Source organism: Doryrhamphus excisus, linkage group LG17, assembly GCF_037039965.1.
Source record: "Doryrhamphus excisus strain RoL-2023G ecotype Guam linkage group LG17, RoL_Dexc_Guam_v1.1, whole genome shotgun sequence".
Taxonomy (NCBI): domain Eukaryota; kingdom Metazoa; phylum Chordata; class Actinopteri; order Syngnathiformes; family Syngnathidae; genus Doryrhamphus; species Doryrhamphus excisus.
In genome coordinates, this window is record NC_136373.1 from 1,878,551 (window position 1) to 1,891,835 (window position 13,285).

General features: G+C 38.8%; 1 protein-coding gene across 4 annotated transcripts in view; it reads left to right on the forward strand.

Moving 5' to 3' along the window:
* Nucleotides 1–13,285, forward strand: part of LOC131137224 (voltage-dependent calcium channel subunit alpha-2/delta-3-like) — a 92,978-nt gene that overhangs the window by 42,445 nt on the left and 37,248 nt on the right. For 3 of the 4 annotated variants that reach the window (XM_078797905.1, XM_078797908.1, XM_078797907.1), the window contains 8 exons: nucleotides 37–168; nucleotides 293–504; nucleotides 3,397–3,471; nucleotides 5,627–5,716; nucleotides 5,979–6,092; nucleotides 9,011–9,089; nucleotides 10,181–10,314; nucleotides 11,571–11,588. In XM_078797905.1, coding sequence (XP_078654031.1) covers nucleotides 37–168; nucleotides 293–504; nucleotides 3,397–3,471; nucleotides 5,627–5,716; nucleotides 5,979–6,092; nucleotides 9,011–9,089; nucleotides 10,181–10,314; nucleotides 11,571–11,588 — 854 coding nt within the window. The remainder of the gene's footprint in view (nucleotides 1–36; nucleotides 169–292; nucleotides 505–3,396; nucleotides 3,472–5,626; nucleotides 5,717–5,978; nucleotides 6,093–9,010; nucleotides 9,090–10,180; nucleotides 10,315–11,570; nucleotides 11,589–13,285) is intronic. The other variant, XM_078797906.1, reaches the window with a different exon arrangement.

Consider the following 13,285-nt stretch of genomic DNA (forward strand, 5'->3'; position numbering starts at 1 on the left):
CAGTATTTAACCCTCTGCTTCCCCTTTTTGAATCAGACTCCGCCATAGTTAATGGAGTCTACTGGTCAGAAGCATTGAATAAAGTGTTTGTGGATAACTTCGAGAAAGATCCATCACTCATATGGCAGTACTTTGGCAGCGCAAAAGGCTTTTTCAGACAATACCCAGGTAGGTGTTTATTTGTTTGTATTTTTGTTGGGTGGACTATCAGACCGAAAAAAACAGACTTTCCAATTATACTGTTTTTTGTTGGCTCAGCAGCAATTAAATGATTGATTTCTTCTATCCAAAGGGATCAAATGGAAGCCGGATGAACATGGAGTCATTGCTTTTGACTGCCGTAACAGGAAGTGGTACATCCAAGCTGCGACGTCCCCAAAGGATGTCGTGATTCTTGTGGATGTTAGCGGAAGCATGAAGGGCCTCAGACTGACCATCGCCAGACAGACGGTGTCCTCGATACTGGACACCCTTGGAGACGATGACTTTTTCAACATCATTGCGGTAAGTTACAGGAAAAAAAAAAACAGCTAATCGGCTAGTCCAGATGCAGTAAAGAGCCACCAACACTATGCAAGTCTTCTTGTGCTGCAGTGTGAGCGGTAATATCTGAGGAACGCATCAACATCATGCACAAACCTTCCATCTTCATGCATTGACACTCGAAGCCTTGGTAGAAAAACCCTCTCTCTCGCACTCACACTGAGCTAAGCAACAGCTAATTGGCTAGTCCAGATGCAGTAAAGAGCCACCAACACTGTGGAGGTCTTCTTGAGCAGTAATAGCTGAGGCACGAATCAACATCATGCATAAACCTTTCATTTTCATGCATTGACACTCGAAGCCTTGGTAGAAAAACCCTCTCTCTCGCACTCACACTGAGCTAAGCAACAGCTAATCGGCTAGTCCAGATGCAGTAAAGAGCCACCAACACTGTAGACATCTTCTTCTGCTGCAGTGTGAGCGGTAATATCTAAGGCACGCATCAACATCATGCATAAACCTTCCATTTTCATGCATTGACACTCGAAGCCTTGGTAGAAAAACCCTCTCTCTCGCACTCACACTGAGCGAATCAACAGCTAATTGGCTAGTCCAGATGCAGTAAAGAGCCACCAACACTGTGGAGGTCTTCTTGAGCAGTAATATCTGAGGCACGAATCAACATCATGCATAAACCTTTCATTTTCATGCATTGACACTCGAAGCCTTGGTAGAAAAACCCTCTCTCTCGCACTCACACTGAGCTAAGCAACAGCTAATCGGCTAGTCCAGATGCAGTAAAGAGCCACCAACACTGGAGGTCTTCTTGAGCAGTAATATCTGAGGCACGCATCAACATCATGCATAAACCTTTCATTTTCATGCATTGACACTTGAAGCCTTGGTAGAAAAACCCTCTCTCTCACACTCACACTGAGCTAAGCAACAGCTAATTGGCTAGTCCAGATGCAGTAAAGAGCCACCAACATTGTGGAGGTCTTCTTGAGCAGTAATATCTGAGGCACGCATCAACATCATTCATAAACCTTTCATTTTCATGCATTGACACTCGAAGCCTTGGTAGAAAAACCCTCTCTCTCGCACTCACACTGAGCTAAGCAACAGCTAATCGGCTAGTCCAGATGCAGTAAAGAGCCACCAACACTGTAGACATCTTCTTCTGCTGCAGTGTGAGCGGTAATATCTAAGGCACGCATCAACATCATGCATAAACCTTCCATTTTCATGCATTGACACTCGAAGCCTTGGTAGAAAAACCCTCTCTCTCGCACTCACACTGAGCGAATCAACAGCTAATTGGCTAGTCCAGATGCAGTAAAGAGCCACCAACACTGTGGAGGTCTTCTTGAGCAGTAATATCTGAGGCACGAATCAACATCATGCATAAACCTTTCATTTTCATGCATTGACACTCGAAGCCTTGGTAGAAAAACCCTCTCTCTCGCACTCACACTGAGCTAAGCAACAGCTAATCGGCTAGTCCAGATGCAGTAAAGAGCCACCAACACTGGAGGTCTTCTTGAGCAGTAATATCTGAGGCACGCATCAACATCATGCATAAACCTTTCATTTTCATGCATTGACACTTGAAGCCTTGGTAGAAAAACCCTCTCTCTCACACTCACACTGAGCTAAGCAACAGCTAATTGGCTAGTCCAGATGCAGTAAAGAGCCACCAACATTGTGGAGGTCTTCTTGAGCAGTAATATCTGAGGCACGCATCAACATCATTCATAAACCTTTCATTTTCATGCATTGACACTCGAAGCCTTGGTAGAAAAACCCTCTCTCTCGCACTCACACTGAGCGAATCAACAGCTAATTGGCTAGTCCAGATGCAGTAAAGAGCCACCAACACTGTAGAGGTCTTCTTCTGCTGCAGTGTGAGTGGTAATATCTGAGGCACGCATCAACATCATGCACAAACCTTCCATCTTAATGCATTGACACTCGAAGCCTTGGTAGAAAAACCCTCTCTCTCGCACTCACACTGAGCTAAGCAACAGCTAATCGGCTAGTCCAGATGCAGTAAAGAGCCACCAACACTGGAGGTCTTCTTGAGCAGTAATATCTGAGGCACGAATCAACATCATGCACAAACCTTCCATTTTTATGCAGGGTGTTCTCGTTATTGACATCACTAAGAAACTACGTCTTTGGATCCACATGCTCTCAAATCATGGGACAAAATCAGCTTCCTCCCTCGTCACGCTCGCAGCCAATTAGCAGACAACTGAATGAAGATTTGAAGTACAAAAAAAAAAGACAGCGGTTAATTAGATCCTGCCGCAGACATCTAATGCATTGTTACCGTAAGAGTGTGTTTCAGTGTGTGTGTGTGTGTGTGTGTGTGTGTCTGAGGCAATTTCACATCAAAATGCGGTCTGTCACATCGCCGGCCCACTTTCTCTCGCCCTACAAAAACAAAGTCGTCATTATCATTTCACGTCCTAATCGTGTTATTCTGAAACTGATTCTTTCAGAAAAGGATTGAGACAGAAACATTTTGCCAGATTGTTGTCGTTTTTTTTTTTTTTTTTAATTATTATTGCCGTGTTTGTTACATTTGCGACTCTTAAGAGTTCAGAAACATTTTATGATTTGTGTATTTGTACTTGTTTTGGCATAAAAAAGACTTTGGTATGCTATGTTATTCACACAGCTGAAGCAAATCCGGAAATCAAAAGACTTATTATTGTATACGTACTTTTATGTGTACAGAATGAATATTAATGATAAAGTGGCAGGGATGTCAGTTAATAGATACACCGTGTGTGTGTGTGTGTGTGTGTGTGTGTGTGCATGCACGTTAATTTTGCCATAATAAAAGTAAAAAGAGTATACTGAACAATTAATGATTAAACATCAATGATTCTTTTTATGTCGTTTCAGTACAATGAGGAGCTCCATTATGTGGAGCCGTGCCTGAATGGAACGCTGGTCCAAGCTGATGTTGCCAACAAAGATGTGAGTTGTTTTTTTTACTCTTGTTTCATGAAAAGTTTTTTTTTTTTTTACTTGAACTTAAAAAATAATCGTACATATTCAAACCTGAATAGTAGTCATCAGGTCAAGACCATCTGATGCATTGTAGTGTTCAAAACCAAGACTGTAGTAGTATCCATATTATAATATCCTTATAATTCTAGTATTGGTGGATATATTTTGATGTGTAATATAAAGCCATTAGGACCATGTGAATGATACTTATATTTAATTTTTGAGTTTTGCTTTTGGTTTTGGTGCTACTGATGGGTGGATCGATCCAAAAAATGTATTTTATTGAAATCAAAATATTATGAATGAACATATTTGAATGAACATATTCACAAATGATATTTACAAAAACAATAATTTTACTCAACTCTATTTACTGTAAAGCATCTGAGTACTCTGAAAAACACTATACAAATAAAATGTATTATTATTATTATTATATATGTTGTCAAGTATTGTATGTACTGTATAGCTAGCGACAAGCAACGATTCAATACATGGAGAATATTTACGTGGAGTGGAAACTTATTGAGTATATAATACAACATGAATGATGTTACTGCGAAAGTGAATAATTATGTGTAGTTACTTTCATTTTTATGTTTATTTTGGTCTCCGTACGTTCGTTTTGTCAGCAAATGTCACTCCGCTTTCCCATTTCGTCCCCGAGCAGACTTGTTATGAAGGGATGCTTAGCCCTTAGCACGTACCCCTTACCCCCCTCGGTTTAAGGAGACAAAAGATCCACTGGTTTGTACAAGTGCAAACGCTACCCCCGTGTAACACTCATCTGCAGTGGCTAACGTTTGCTGCGCTGTAGGGTGCAGCCTTTTATTGGAAGTGATTAACCTTTTCCTCCACGCTAAAGGAAAGGTTGCGCCTTCTGCCATTTAGAACCGGATCAGTGATGCTGGAGGCTGTTAAGCATTTACTCAGTGGGCTCAACACATGTAATATGTTCCTGTGTCATGAATAGAACTAAATATTAAGTGGGGATTACATTAAACACAGCAGCAGGCTAATCTGTCAAAATGTTAAGCATTTACTCAGTGGGCTCAACACATGTAATATGTTCCTGTGTCATGAATAGAACTAAATATTAAGTGGGGATTATATTAAACACAGCAGCAGGCTAATCTGTCAAAATGTTAAGCATTTACTCAGTGGGTTCAACACATGTAATATGTTCCTGTGTCATGAATAGAACAAAATGAAGTGGGGATTACATTAAACACAGCAGCAGGCTAATCTGTCAAAATGTTAAGCATTTACTCAGTGGGCTCAACACATGTAATATGTTCCTGTGTCATGAATAGAACAAAATATTAAGTGGGGATTATATTAAACACAGCAGCAGGCTAATCTGTCAAAATGTTAAGCATTTACTCAGTGGAATCAACACATGTAATATGTTCCTGTGTCATGAATAGAACAAAATGAAGTGGGGATTACATTAAACACAGCAGCAGGCTAATCTGTCAAAATGTTAAGCATTTACTCAGTGGGTTCAACACATGTAATATGTTCCTGTGTCATGAATAGAACAAAATGAAGTGGGGATTACATTAAACACAGCAGCAGGCTAATCTGTCAAAATGTTAAGCATTTACTCAGTGGGTTCAACACATGTAATATGTTCCTGTGTCATGAATAGAACAAAATTAAGTGGGGATTACATTAAACAAAGCAGCAGGCTAATCTGTCAAAATGTTAAGCATTTACTCAGTGGGTTCAACACATGTAATATGTTCTTGTGTTATGAATAGAACAAAATGAAGTGGGGATTATATTAAACACAGCAGCAGGCTAATCTGTCATTGCCATATAGGTGAACGTTTGATGGTAGATTCTCTCCCGGTATCTCCAAGACGCACCACAAGACGGGTGCACCATGTTTTGGGTAAAAAATTCTGACAGCAAACGAGCATCCTTGAGTTTTTGTCGTGAAATTGAGAGCTAGGTATCCACTCTTCCATGTGTGGATAACGCTGAGACAAGCAACTACACCACGACTTTCCTGATTTCATCAGTTGCCTTAAAAATTGATAAGCTGATGATCATCACCTTGTGATTCTTACACTCACCCTCCCTTTGTCGTCACTGACTCTCCCAACGGTTTTCCCAGCATTTCAGGGAGCACCTGGATAAGCTGTTTGCTCAAGGCATCGGAATGTTAGACGTCGCTTTAAGTGAGGCTTTCAATCTTCTCGGTGAGGTAAGTGCTAGCCGTGTATCATCGCTGCACACAGACGCTCCGATGCATGGATGCTCACACTCAGTCACTAACCTCCATTAACACTTTCTTGACATGATGAAAAAGTAATCACACTCGTACTTGTAAACGTACAACATTCTTGAAGGATAGTAGTTTAAACATAACCAACATCAATGTTTATTGATATTATTTGCATTATATTAATTGCATTATCAAGTAACTCTCTTTCTCCTGGCTTCACACATGCTCCTTATCTTCCCAGTTCAATGAGACTGGGAGGGGTAGCGAGTGTAGCCAGGCCATTATGTTGGTGACGGATGGAGCAGTGGATACATACGATGCCATCTTTGCCAAGTACAACTGGCCAGACAGGAAGGTAGAGTATTACTCACACAGCACAACAACATATTATTTCCAATAATTAAAAAAAAAATGAAACAAACAAACAAAAAAAACCCTTAAACTGTATTATGGAAAGCAGGAAGTGAACAAATGTAACAGTTGCTGATTGTAAAAGTAATATAAAAACAAAATAAAACCAAAAAAATAATAATCAAATAATTAAAAATAATAATAAAAAAACTTAAATTGTATTAGGAAAGCAGGAAGTGAACAAATGTAACCGTTACTGATTGTAAAAGTACCAGATGGAGGGGTAAGATTTAATAAGCTTTGCTTCTTCCTACTCCTTTTGGACATGTGGAACTGTGAACTGATTATGGGATGCACTCAATTGTAATCTGATCCATACCAAAATAAAAACAAAAAATAAAATAAGAAAATAATAATCAAAATTAAAAATAATAATAAAAAAATACAAAAAAATAAATCGGACAGTTTAAAGCAGGGGTCTCAAACATGCGGCCCGCGGGCCAAATGTGGCCCGCAGGACAGTAGTTTGAGGCCCCCGCCTTGATATGAAAGTTTAATGTCAGTGCGGCCCGCGCAAGTTTGATACGGATGCTGTATGGTATCATGTACCCAGAAAAAATTATTACGTTTGATTAATGTTCATGTTAAAGATTAAATAACTGTTAATAGTTATCCTCCCTATCCGTGTGGAAGTGGTAAGTTTTTGGCTATTAAGTTTAAAGGAAATAACTTGCAGGCTACCGCAGTTGCGCAATATGTTGTAAATAAAAAGAGTATAAATGTGACTATAGTCTTTTTTTGTCATGTCTACAGGGCTCTAATAATGCTTTGTTCATTTTAATCTGAAAAAAATCATTTGTCTACCCACCAACTATATGTGGTTTCTTAAGTTTTTATTATTATTATTATATTTATTTATTACTGATTGATTGATTTTCTTTATTCTTGATTTATTTATTTTTCATCTTATTTTGTGGAGAAAAATAAAAATTAAGATATTTGAGAACAGTGGAATGTGAGATTTTTTTGTAGAAAATTGGAACCAATGCAAAATTAAATTTTTTTTTTTGTTTTTAATAAATGCTTTTTTTTGTTTTTTTTGGAAAACCTGATGCGGCCCAGTCTCACCTAGACCTAAAGCTCCAGTGGCCCCCCCAAGTAAATTGAGTTTGAGACCCCTGGTTTAAAGCAAGTATTGGCCGATGTCAATACTGTCCTTTTACACAGATATCCACCGATACCGATGACCGATCGATCCCAGCCCCCGTATAGTAATAATACATTTTGGTATGCAATGTACGTTTCTAATATGGGTTTGATCGTGAAAATGAGAACCTCCCCTAGAATCCTTGCCACCCACTTCTGACTGCTGTCCCAAAGCTGAAGATCTGTGAGAAGAGGGTACAAGGTGTCTTGATAGGTCAATTTGTAAAATGCCTTGCTGATAATAGATGTCTTCACTTTCTGTCACTCTACGGATTCTTTCTCTCTACTGCTGGTTTTATGTAACACCCTTCCCAACCTTTGAGCAACAAAGTCAGAAGTCTTATTCAACACCGAAATAGGAAGCATTTATTTTTGTAAAACAAGAATCTACCAAATATTGACAGCATTTTTTTTGTTGGGGTGCCCAAATTTATTCTCAAATAATTAATTCGATAAACTTAATTTCACTTCTTATCTATCACTGTGATCATCTGCTATATTTCTGATACCAACAACTCATTCATTCATTCATTTTCCTCACGAGGGTCGCGGGGGGTGCTGGAGCCTATCCCAGCTGTCTTTGAGCAAGACTGGTGGACTGGTGCGGAATATTTATTTATACTGTAATTCAGCAGTTTTAGATGTTCCCTGGAAACAATATTCAGCTTAATTGAAATTTCAATTCATTCTTTCCTTTTCTATCCCCTCCTGCTTCGTTCGGTCTGAACATACATACATTCATTCATTTTCTACCGCTTATCCTCACCAGGCTCGTGGTGGGTGCTGGAACCAGTACACCCTGGACTGGTGGCCAGCCAATCACAGGGCACATATAGACAAACAACCATTCACACTCACATTCATACCTATGGACAATTTGGAGTCGCTAATTAACCTAGCATGTTTTTGGAATGTGGGAGGAAACCGGAGTACACGGAGAACATGCGAACTCCACACAGAGATGGCCGAGGGTGGAATTGAGCCCTGGTCTCCCAGCTGTGAGGTCTGCACGCTAACCACTAGATCACCGTGCCGCCCCAACAACTCATGATTTATCAAAGTTATCAAGGCCACCCAAACGTTTTCATACCACTCCATGTTGTACATATCCGAGTTAGTACTTTTGTACATGCAGCATGTCTGTTATTACTGCATTCAGGTAGGTTGAGTATTGCATGCGGCGCATGCAAAAGTAACCGCAGTACTTTGACTGCTGTGAACCCGCTTCAATGTTTAATAAGCAGTCTCCTGGAGTTCTGGAGTTTGACCCCGTTGACGACCAGAAAGCAAAACACAGCACGTTTTATTCGTAGCAGATGTAAACATACTGAACTTTGTTTGTGTGGTACTTTGACATTGTAATCCAAATGCTCCAATTTGGGTATGATTGGGAAGCGTTTATTGACCAGAAGGTGAAACAAGTCATTGACTATTTTAATTTGGGGTGAAATTCATTATAGCTGATAATGATCATTAATATCCAAACCAGTTTTGACTCTTGTGCACTATGGCTGTATATATAATATGAACACATATACACGTATATCAAACAATGATGATAATGGTGTATCCCAATGACAGCACTGTAAGCTAGCTCATATTAACTAGTTTTCTTGTGTTGTAATGCACAGAAAAGGCATAACTTTTTGAACATTTTGCTTTGGTTTGACAGATTTATAAGGATGACTGACGTATGTTATCTGTTGTTTTTTGCAGGTCCGAATATTCCCGTACCTGATTGGTCGAGAGTCAGCTTTTGCAGATAATCTCAAATGGATGGCATGTGCGAACAAAGGTGGGATCGACTTCTTGTTTTCACCATCAGATTTTTAGTTTGTAAATTTTTTGTCTCCGTTTTTAAAATTAGAGCTACTTTAGCTGTTTTGTTGGGAAATTGTCATATATTAATTTGTGCTTTCCTTTTTGTTGTCCTCTTTTTTTAATGAGCGGTGATACAAACTATTCTATTGTATTTTGTGATACAACAGATAATTGGAATCCTCGTCTTACGTTATTATTGGTCTAGACTCCCCTGACTTGGGCCCCCTTTGTACAATAAAGGTCACTGCCTGCAAAGATGACCCCAAAATCTATTTCCTGGAGCTGTGATTTTCTCCTTGACTGCTTCATGCCTCACAGTGATGGTGGCAGTTTTTATGGATGGTTGCAATGTGGTGGTCTCGCTCTTCCCTTATTCCGAGTGTCACTATTTGTCCTCTCTCTCCTGACTTACTGCTGCCCCGTTACCCTTCCTCGCTCAAATTCTGCCCCCTGCTGAGATAACAGTATGTTTCCTCCTGTGTATTTACATTAGCATAATAATGGCAGCCTTATCGCGATAAGAAATAAGCATCGCATTTGGATGCATTTGGTTTTAATGAAATAGTTTTTTTGCATAACATTTACATACAACTCATGTATTCCCAAAAACCCACGCTGGTTTTCCTTTTACTTTTACTGCACGACTCCAGGCAATCATCTGGCAATCACTCTTACGTATACGGTATCCAGCTTCATCGTGCAGCTATCTGCCACCTGCTGTAACTTATTAAAGATCTAATTCCTTAGTTTCTGTAAAAAAAATAATAGCAATGCTTTTGAGAAGCCTCAGTACAGGCTAGCTCGCGAGCTAGGTTCAATAACTGTTAATAGTTATCCTCCCTATCCGTGTGGAAGTGGTAAGTTTTTGGCTATTTATGTTTAAAGGAAATAACTTGAAGGCTACCGTTTAGGTCGCTAGCTCTCTAGTTTGCGAGTTAGCATGTGTCTCAAGACCCTGCAGTTGCGCAATATGTTGTAAATAAAAAGAGTATAAATGTGACTATAGCTCGTGTAGCCACACCCTCTTCCATCGGTAATTTACTTATTCCTTCTGTCGCTTCTCAGGTTACTTCACTCAGATATCCACGCTGGCGGACGTTCAAGAGAATGTGATGGAGTATCTCCATGTCCTAAGTCGTCCCAAGGTGATTGACAGAGAACATGACACAGTTTGGACGGAGGCCTACATTGACAGCACCGTAAGTTGACTACCTCCCATATAATACTCAATTATACACAAATATGATGGGAAGAATATCAAGTTCTATGAGTATAATAAGAGGTACAATTTAAAGGGGACCTATTATGCGAAATTTTCTTATTATGCTAGATCTTCCAGAATCTGTACCTATTCCAGCTGTATTTCCTTGGATTTGTGCTTCCTGCCAAAATGGTCTGTTTTAATTTATTCCACCAATGGCCTGCCTCCGGGCACGCCCACTCCACTGTGATTGGTCACAAGCTCAGAGTAATAGTAATGATAATAGTAAAGTAATAGTTATCCTCCCTATCCGTGTGGAAGTGGTAAGTTTTTGGCTATTTAAGTTGAAAGGAAAGAACTTGAAGGCTACCGTTTAGGTCGCTAGCTCTCTAGTTTGCGAGTTAGCATGTGTCTCAAGACCCTGCAGTTGCGCAATATGTTGTAAATAAAAAGAGTATAAATGTGACTATAGTCGTGTTTTGTCATGTCTACAGGGCTCTAATAATGCTTTGTTCATTTTAATCTGAAAAAAATAATTTGTCTACCCACCAACTATATGTGGTTTATTAAGTTTTTATTATTATTATTATATTTATTTATTACTGATTGATTGATTTTCTTTATTCTTGATTTGTTTATTTATTTTTCATCTTATTTTGTGCAGAAAAATAAAAATTAAGATATTTGAGAACAGTGGAATGTTTTATCAGAGCTTTTATTGTAGAAAATTCGAACCAAAGCGCTGAAAAAGTTTGTATATTTTTGCGTTGTTTTTTTTTTTTTTTTGGAAAACCTGCCCAGACCCTAGCTCCAGTGGCCCCCAGGTAAATTGAGTTTGAGACCCCTGGTTTAGGAGCTACCGGCACCTCGTGAGCTACTGGTTGGAGACCCCTGATTTACCGTGTATGAACGCAAAGAACAGGCACCGCTGGAGCTCCTCCAAACCCCGCTTGCCCAAGGAGGAGCACTCATTGTCGGACACACTTTGCCAGTGAACCTCATTATCAACATTCTAACTGCATTTATAGGTCAGAAAAGTGGAAAAAGCATAATAAGTCTTAATTTTTCGACACTGTTTGTTTTCTCTTTACGTTGCACTCACTCAGTCAGAGTGGAAGCTATTTCAGTGGTGTTGGACGTATCCATCCGTCTTATAGAGTACAAACTCACACGGTTGATTCCTGTCGCCAATTCAACTGTTTTAAAAACATACTGACCTTTCCTTGCTCTTTGTCTTCTTTGAACTCGCTATAGCTTCCTCAAGCACAAAAGGTAACTCAACATCGTGATCATGAACATTGGAGATCATTGCTGTGTTTGATGTGATGTGTTGTGTTGTGTTGAGGCCTGTTTGTGGTCTGGTCATGGACATGCATGAAGGCACCGTAGTTACGGAAAACCACTATCATAGCGACACATGGAGTCGTGTATAAATGATTTATTGGCACACTTTCAGCTTTGTTTACGGTGGTCGCCGTGGTTGAGTGTCTGTTTTTGCATGTTTGCTGAAACATGCAAACACATCTGAACAAATGCGTAACTGTTGTGTGTCAGTCGTGATGCGGTATCAGATGTGCAGTGCGTTGTCACGGTATACCATAATCCAGTGGTTCCCAAACGTTTTTAGACCCTTTAGACTTTTGACCTGAAGCCATGTAACATAAAGCTAATTATGTTAATTAACTTGAAATATTATGGTAATGGTATTATTTCATTTGAACATGCATCAGATTACAATTGAATGCATCACATAATCAGTTCCCAGTTCCACATGTCCAAAAGGAGTAGGAAGAAGCAAAGCTTATTACGTAATTCCTACCCCTCCATCTGGTACTTTTACAATCAGTAACAGTTACATTTGTTCACTTCCTGCTTTCCATAATACAGTTTGTTTTTTTTTAATTTTTATTTTTTGGTGGCCTAAAACAATTGAGTATCTCTACTAAATCTCTTTTATTTCATTTGAACATGCATCAGATTACAATTGAGTGCATCCCATAATCAGTTCATAGTTCCACATGTCCAAAAGGAGTAGGTAGAAGCAAAGCTTATTAAATCCTACCCCTTCATCTGGTACTTTTACATTCAGTAACTGTTACATTTGTTCACTTCCTGCTTTCCATAATACAGTTTAAGGTTTAAATTTTTTTTAAATAAAAAATAAAGAAAATTTTTGACAACTGGTTTATGAAAAAATGAACAGATACCTTTCACAAATTTTTCAAATGTTAAATTAATAAAAAAAAATAGAAAAAAAATTTTTTGTGAAATTTTGGTAATGGTAAAAATGTAACTGTTACATTTGTTCACTTCCTGCTTTCCATAATATACCTTTTGTTGTGTTATTTTAGTGCTTCATTGTAGGTTTGAGATTTTGTAATGTAAAGTGCAATATCAATAAAATTTATTATTATTATTATTGAAAAATAGATAAGTTATCCTACATATCTTTTATTCCACTCTGATGTGAATCGATTTAATTTGAATTTACTTATTTTAAACTTTTTTGTCCATTTATTATAGTCTGCATATTATTTTCATACCAAATTATCAATCATGACAAAACAGTATCTGCCCAAGTGGTTGCTTTGGTAAATATGACATAGTACTTTATACTGCATGTGCATGTATAGCAATTAGCATACCCCTGGGGGTACGCGTAGCCCACTTTGGGAACCACTGCCATAATCGACCATATTGAAGCATCCTTTTTGTGTTTTTCTGTGTGTTTTTGGTGTGAAAACAAGCCTATCTGTGGTATTGGTCTCGCTCGGATTCCCCAGTATCATTTGTATTGTTGTGGTTTGAATGGAAATTCAGCAGCCAATAATGACCAGTGGGGATGATCTGCTCTGATGCTTTGCTTTTTTTTTTCTCTCTCTATAAATGGTTTTCAGTGTTTTATTTCATTATACAATCACACAATCCCCATGCAGACCGGTCTTATTGTTAGAGTGATATCCCCAAGC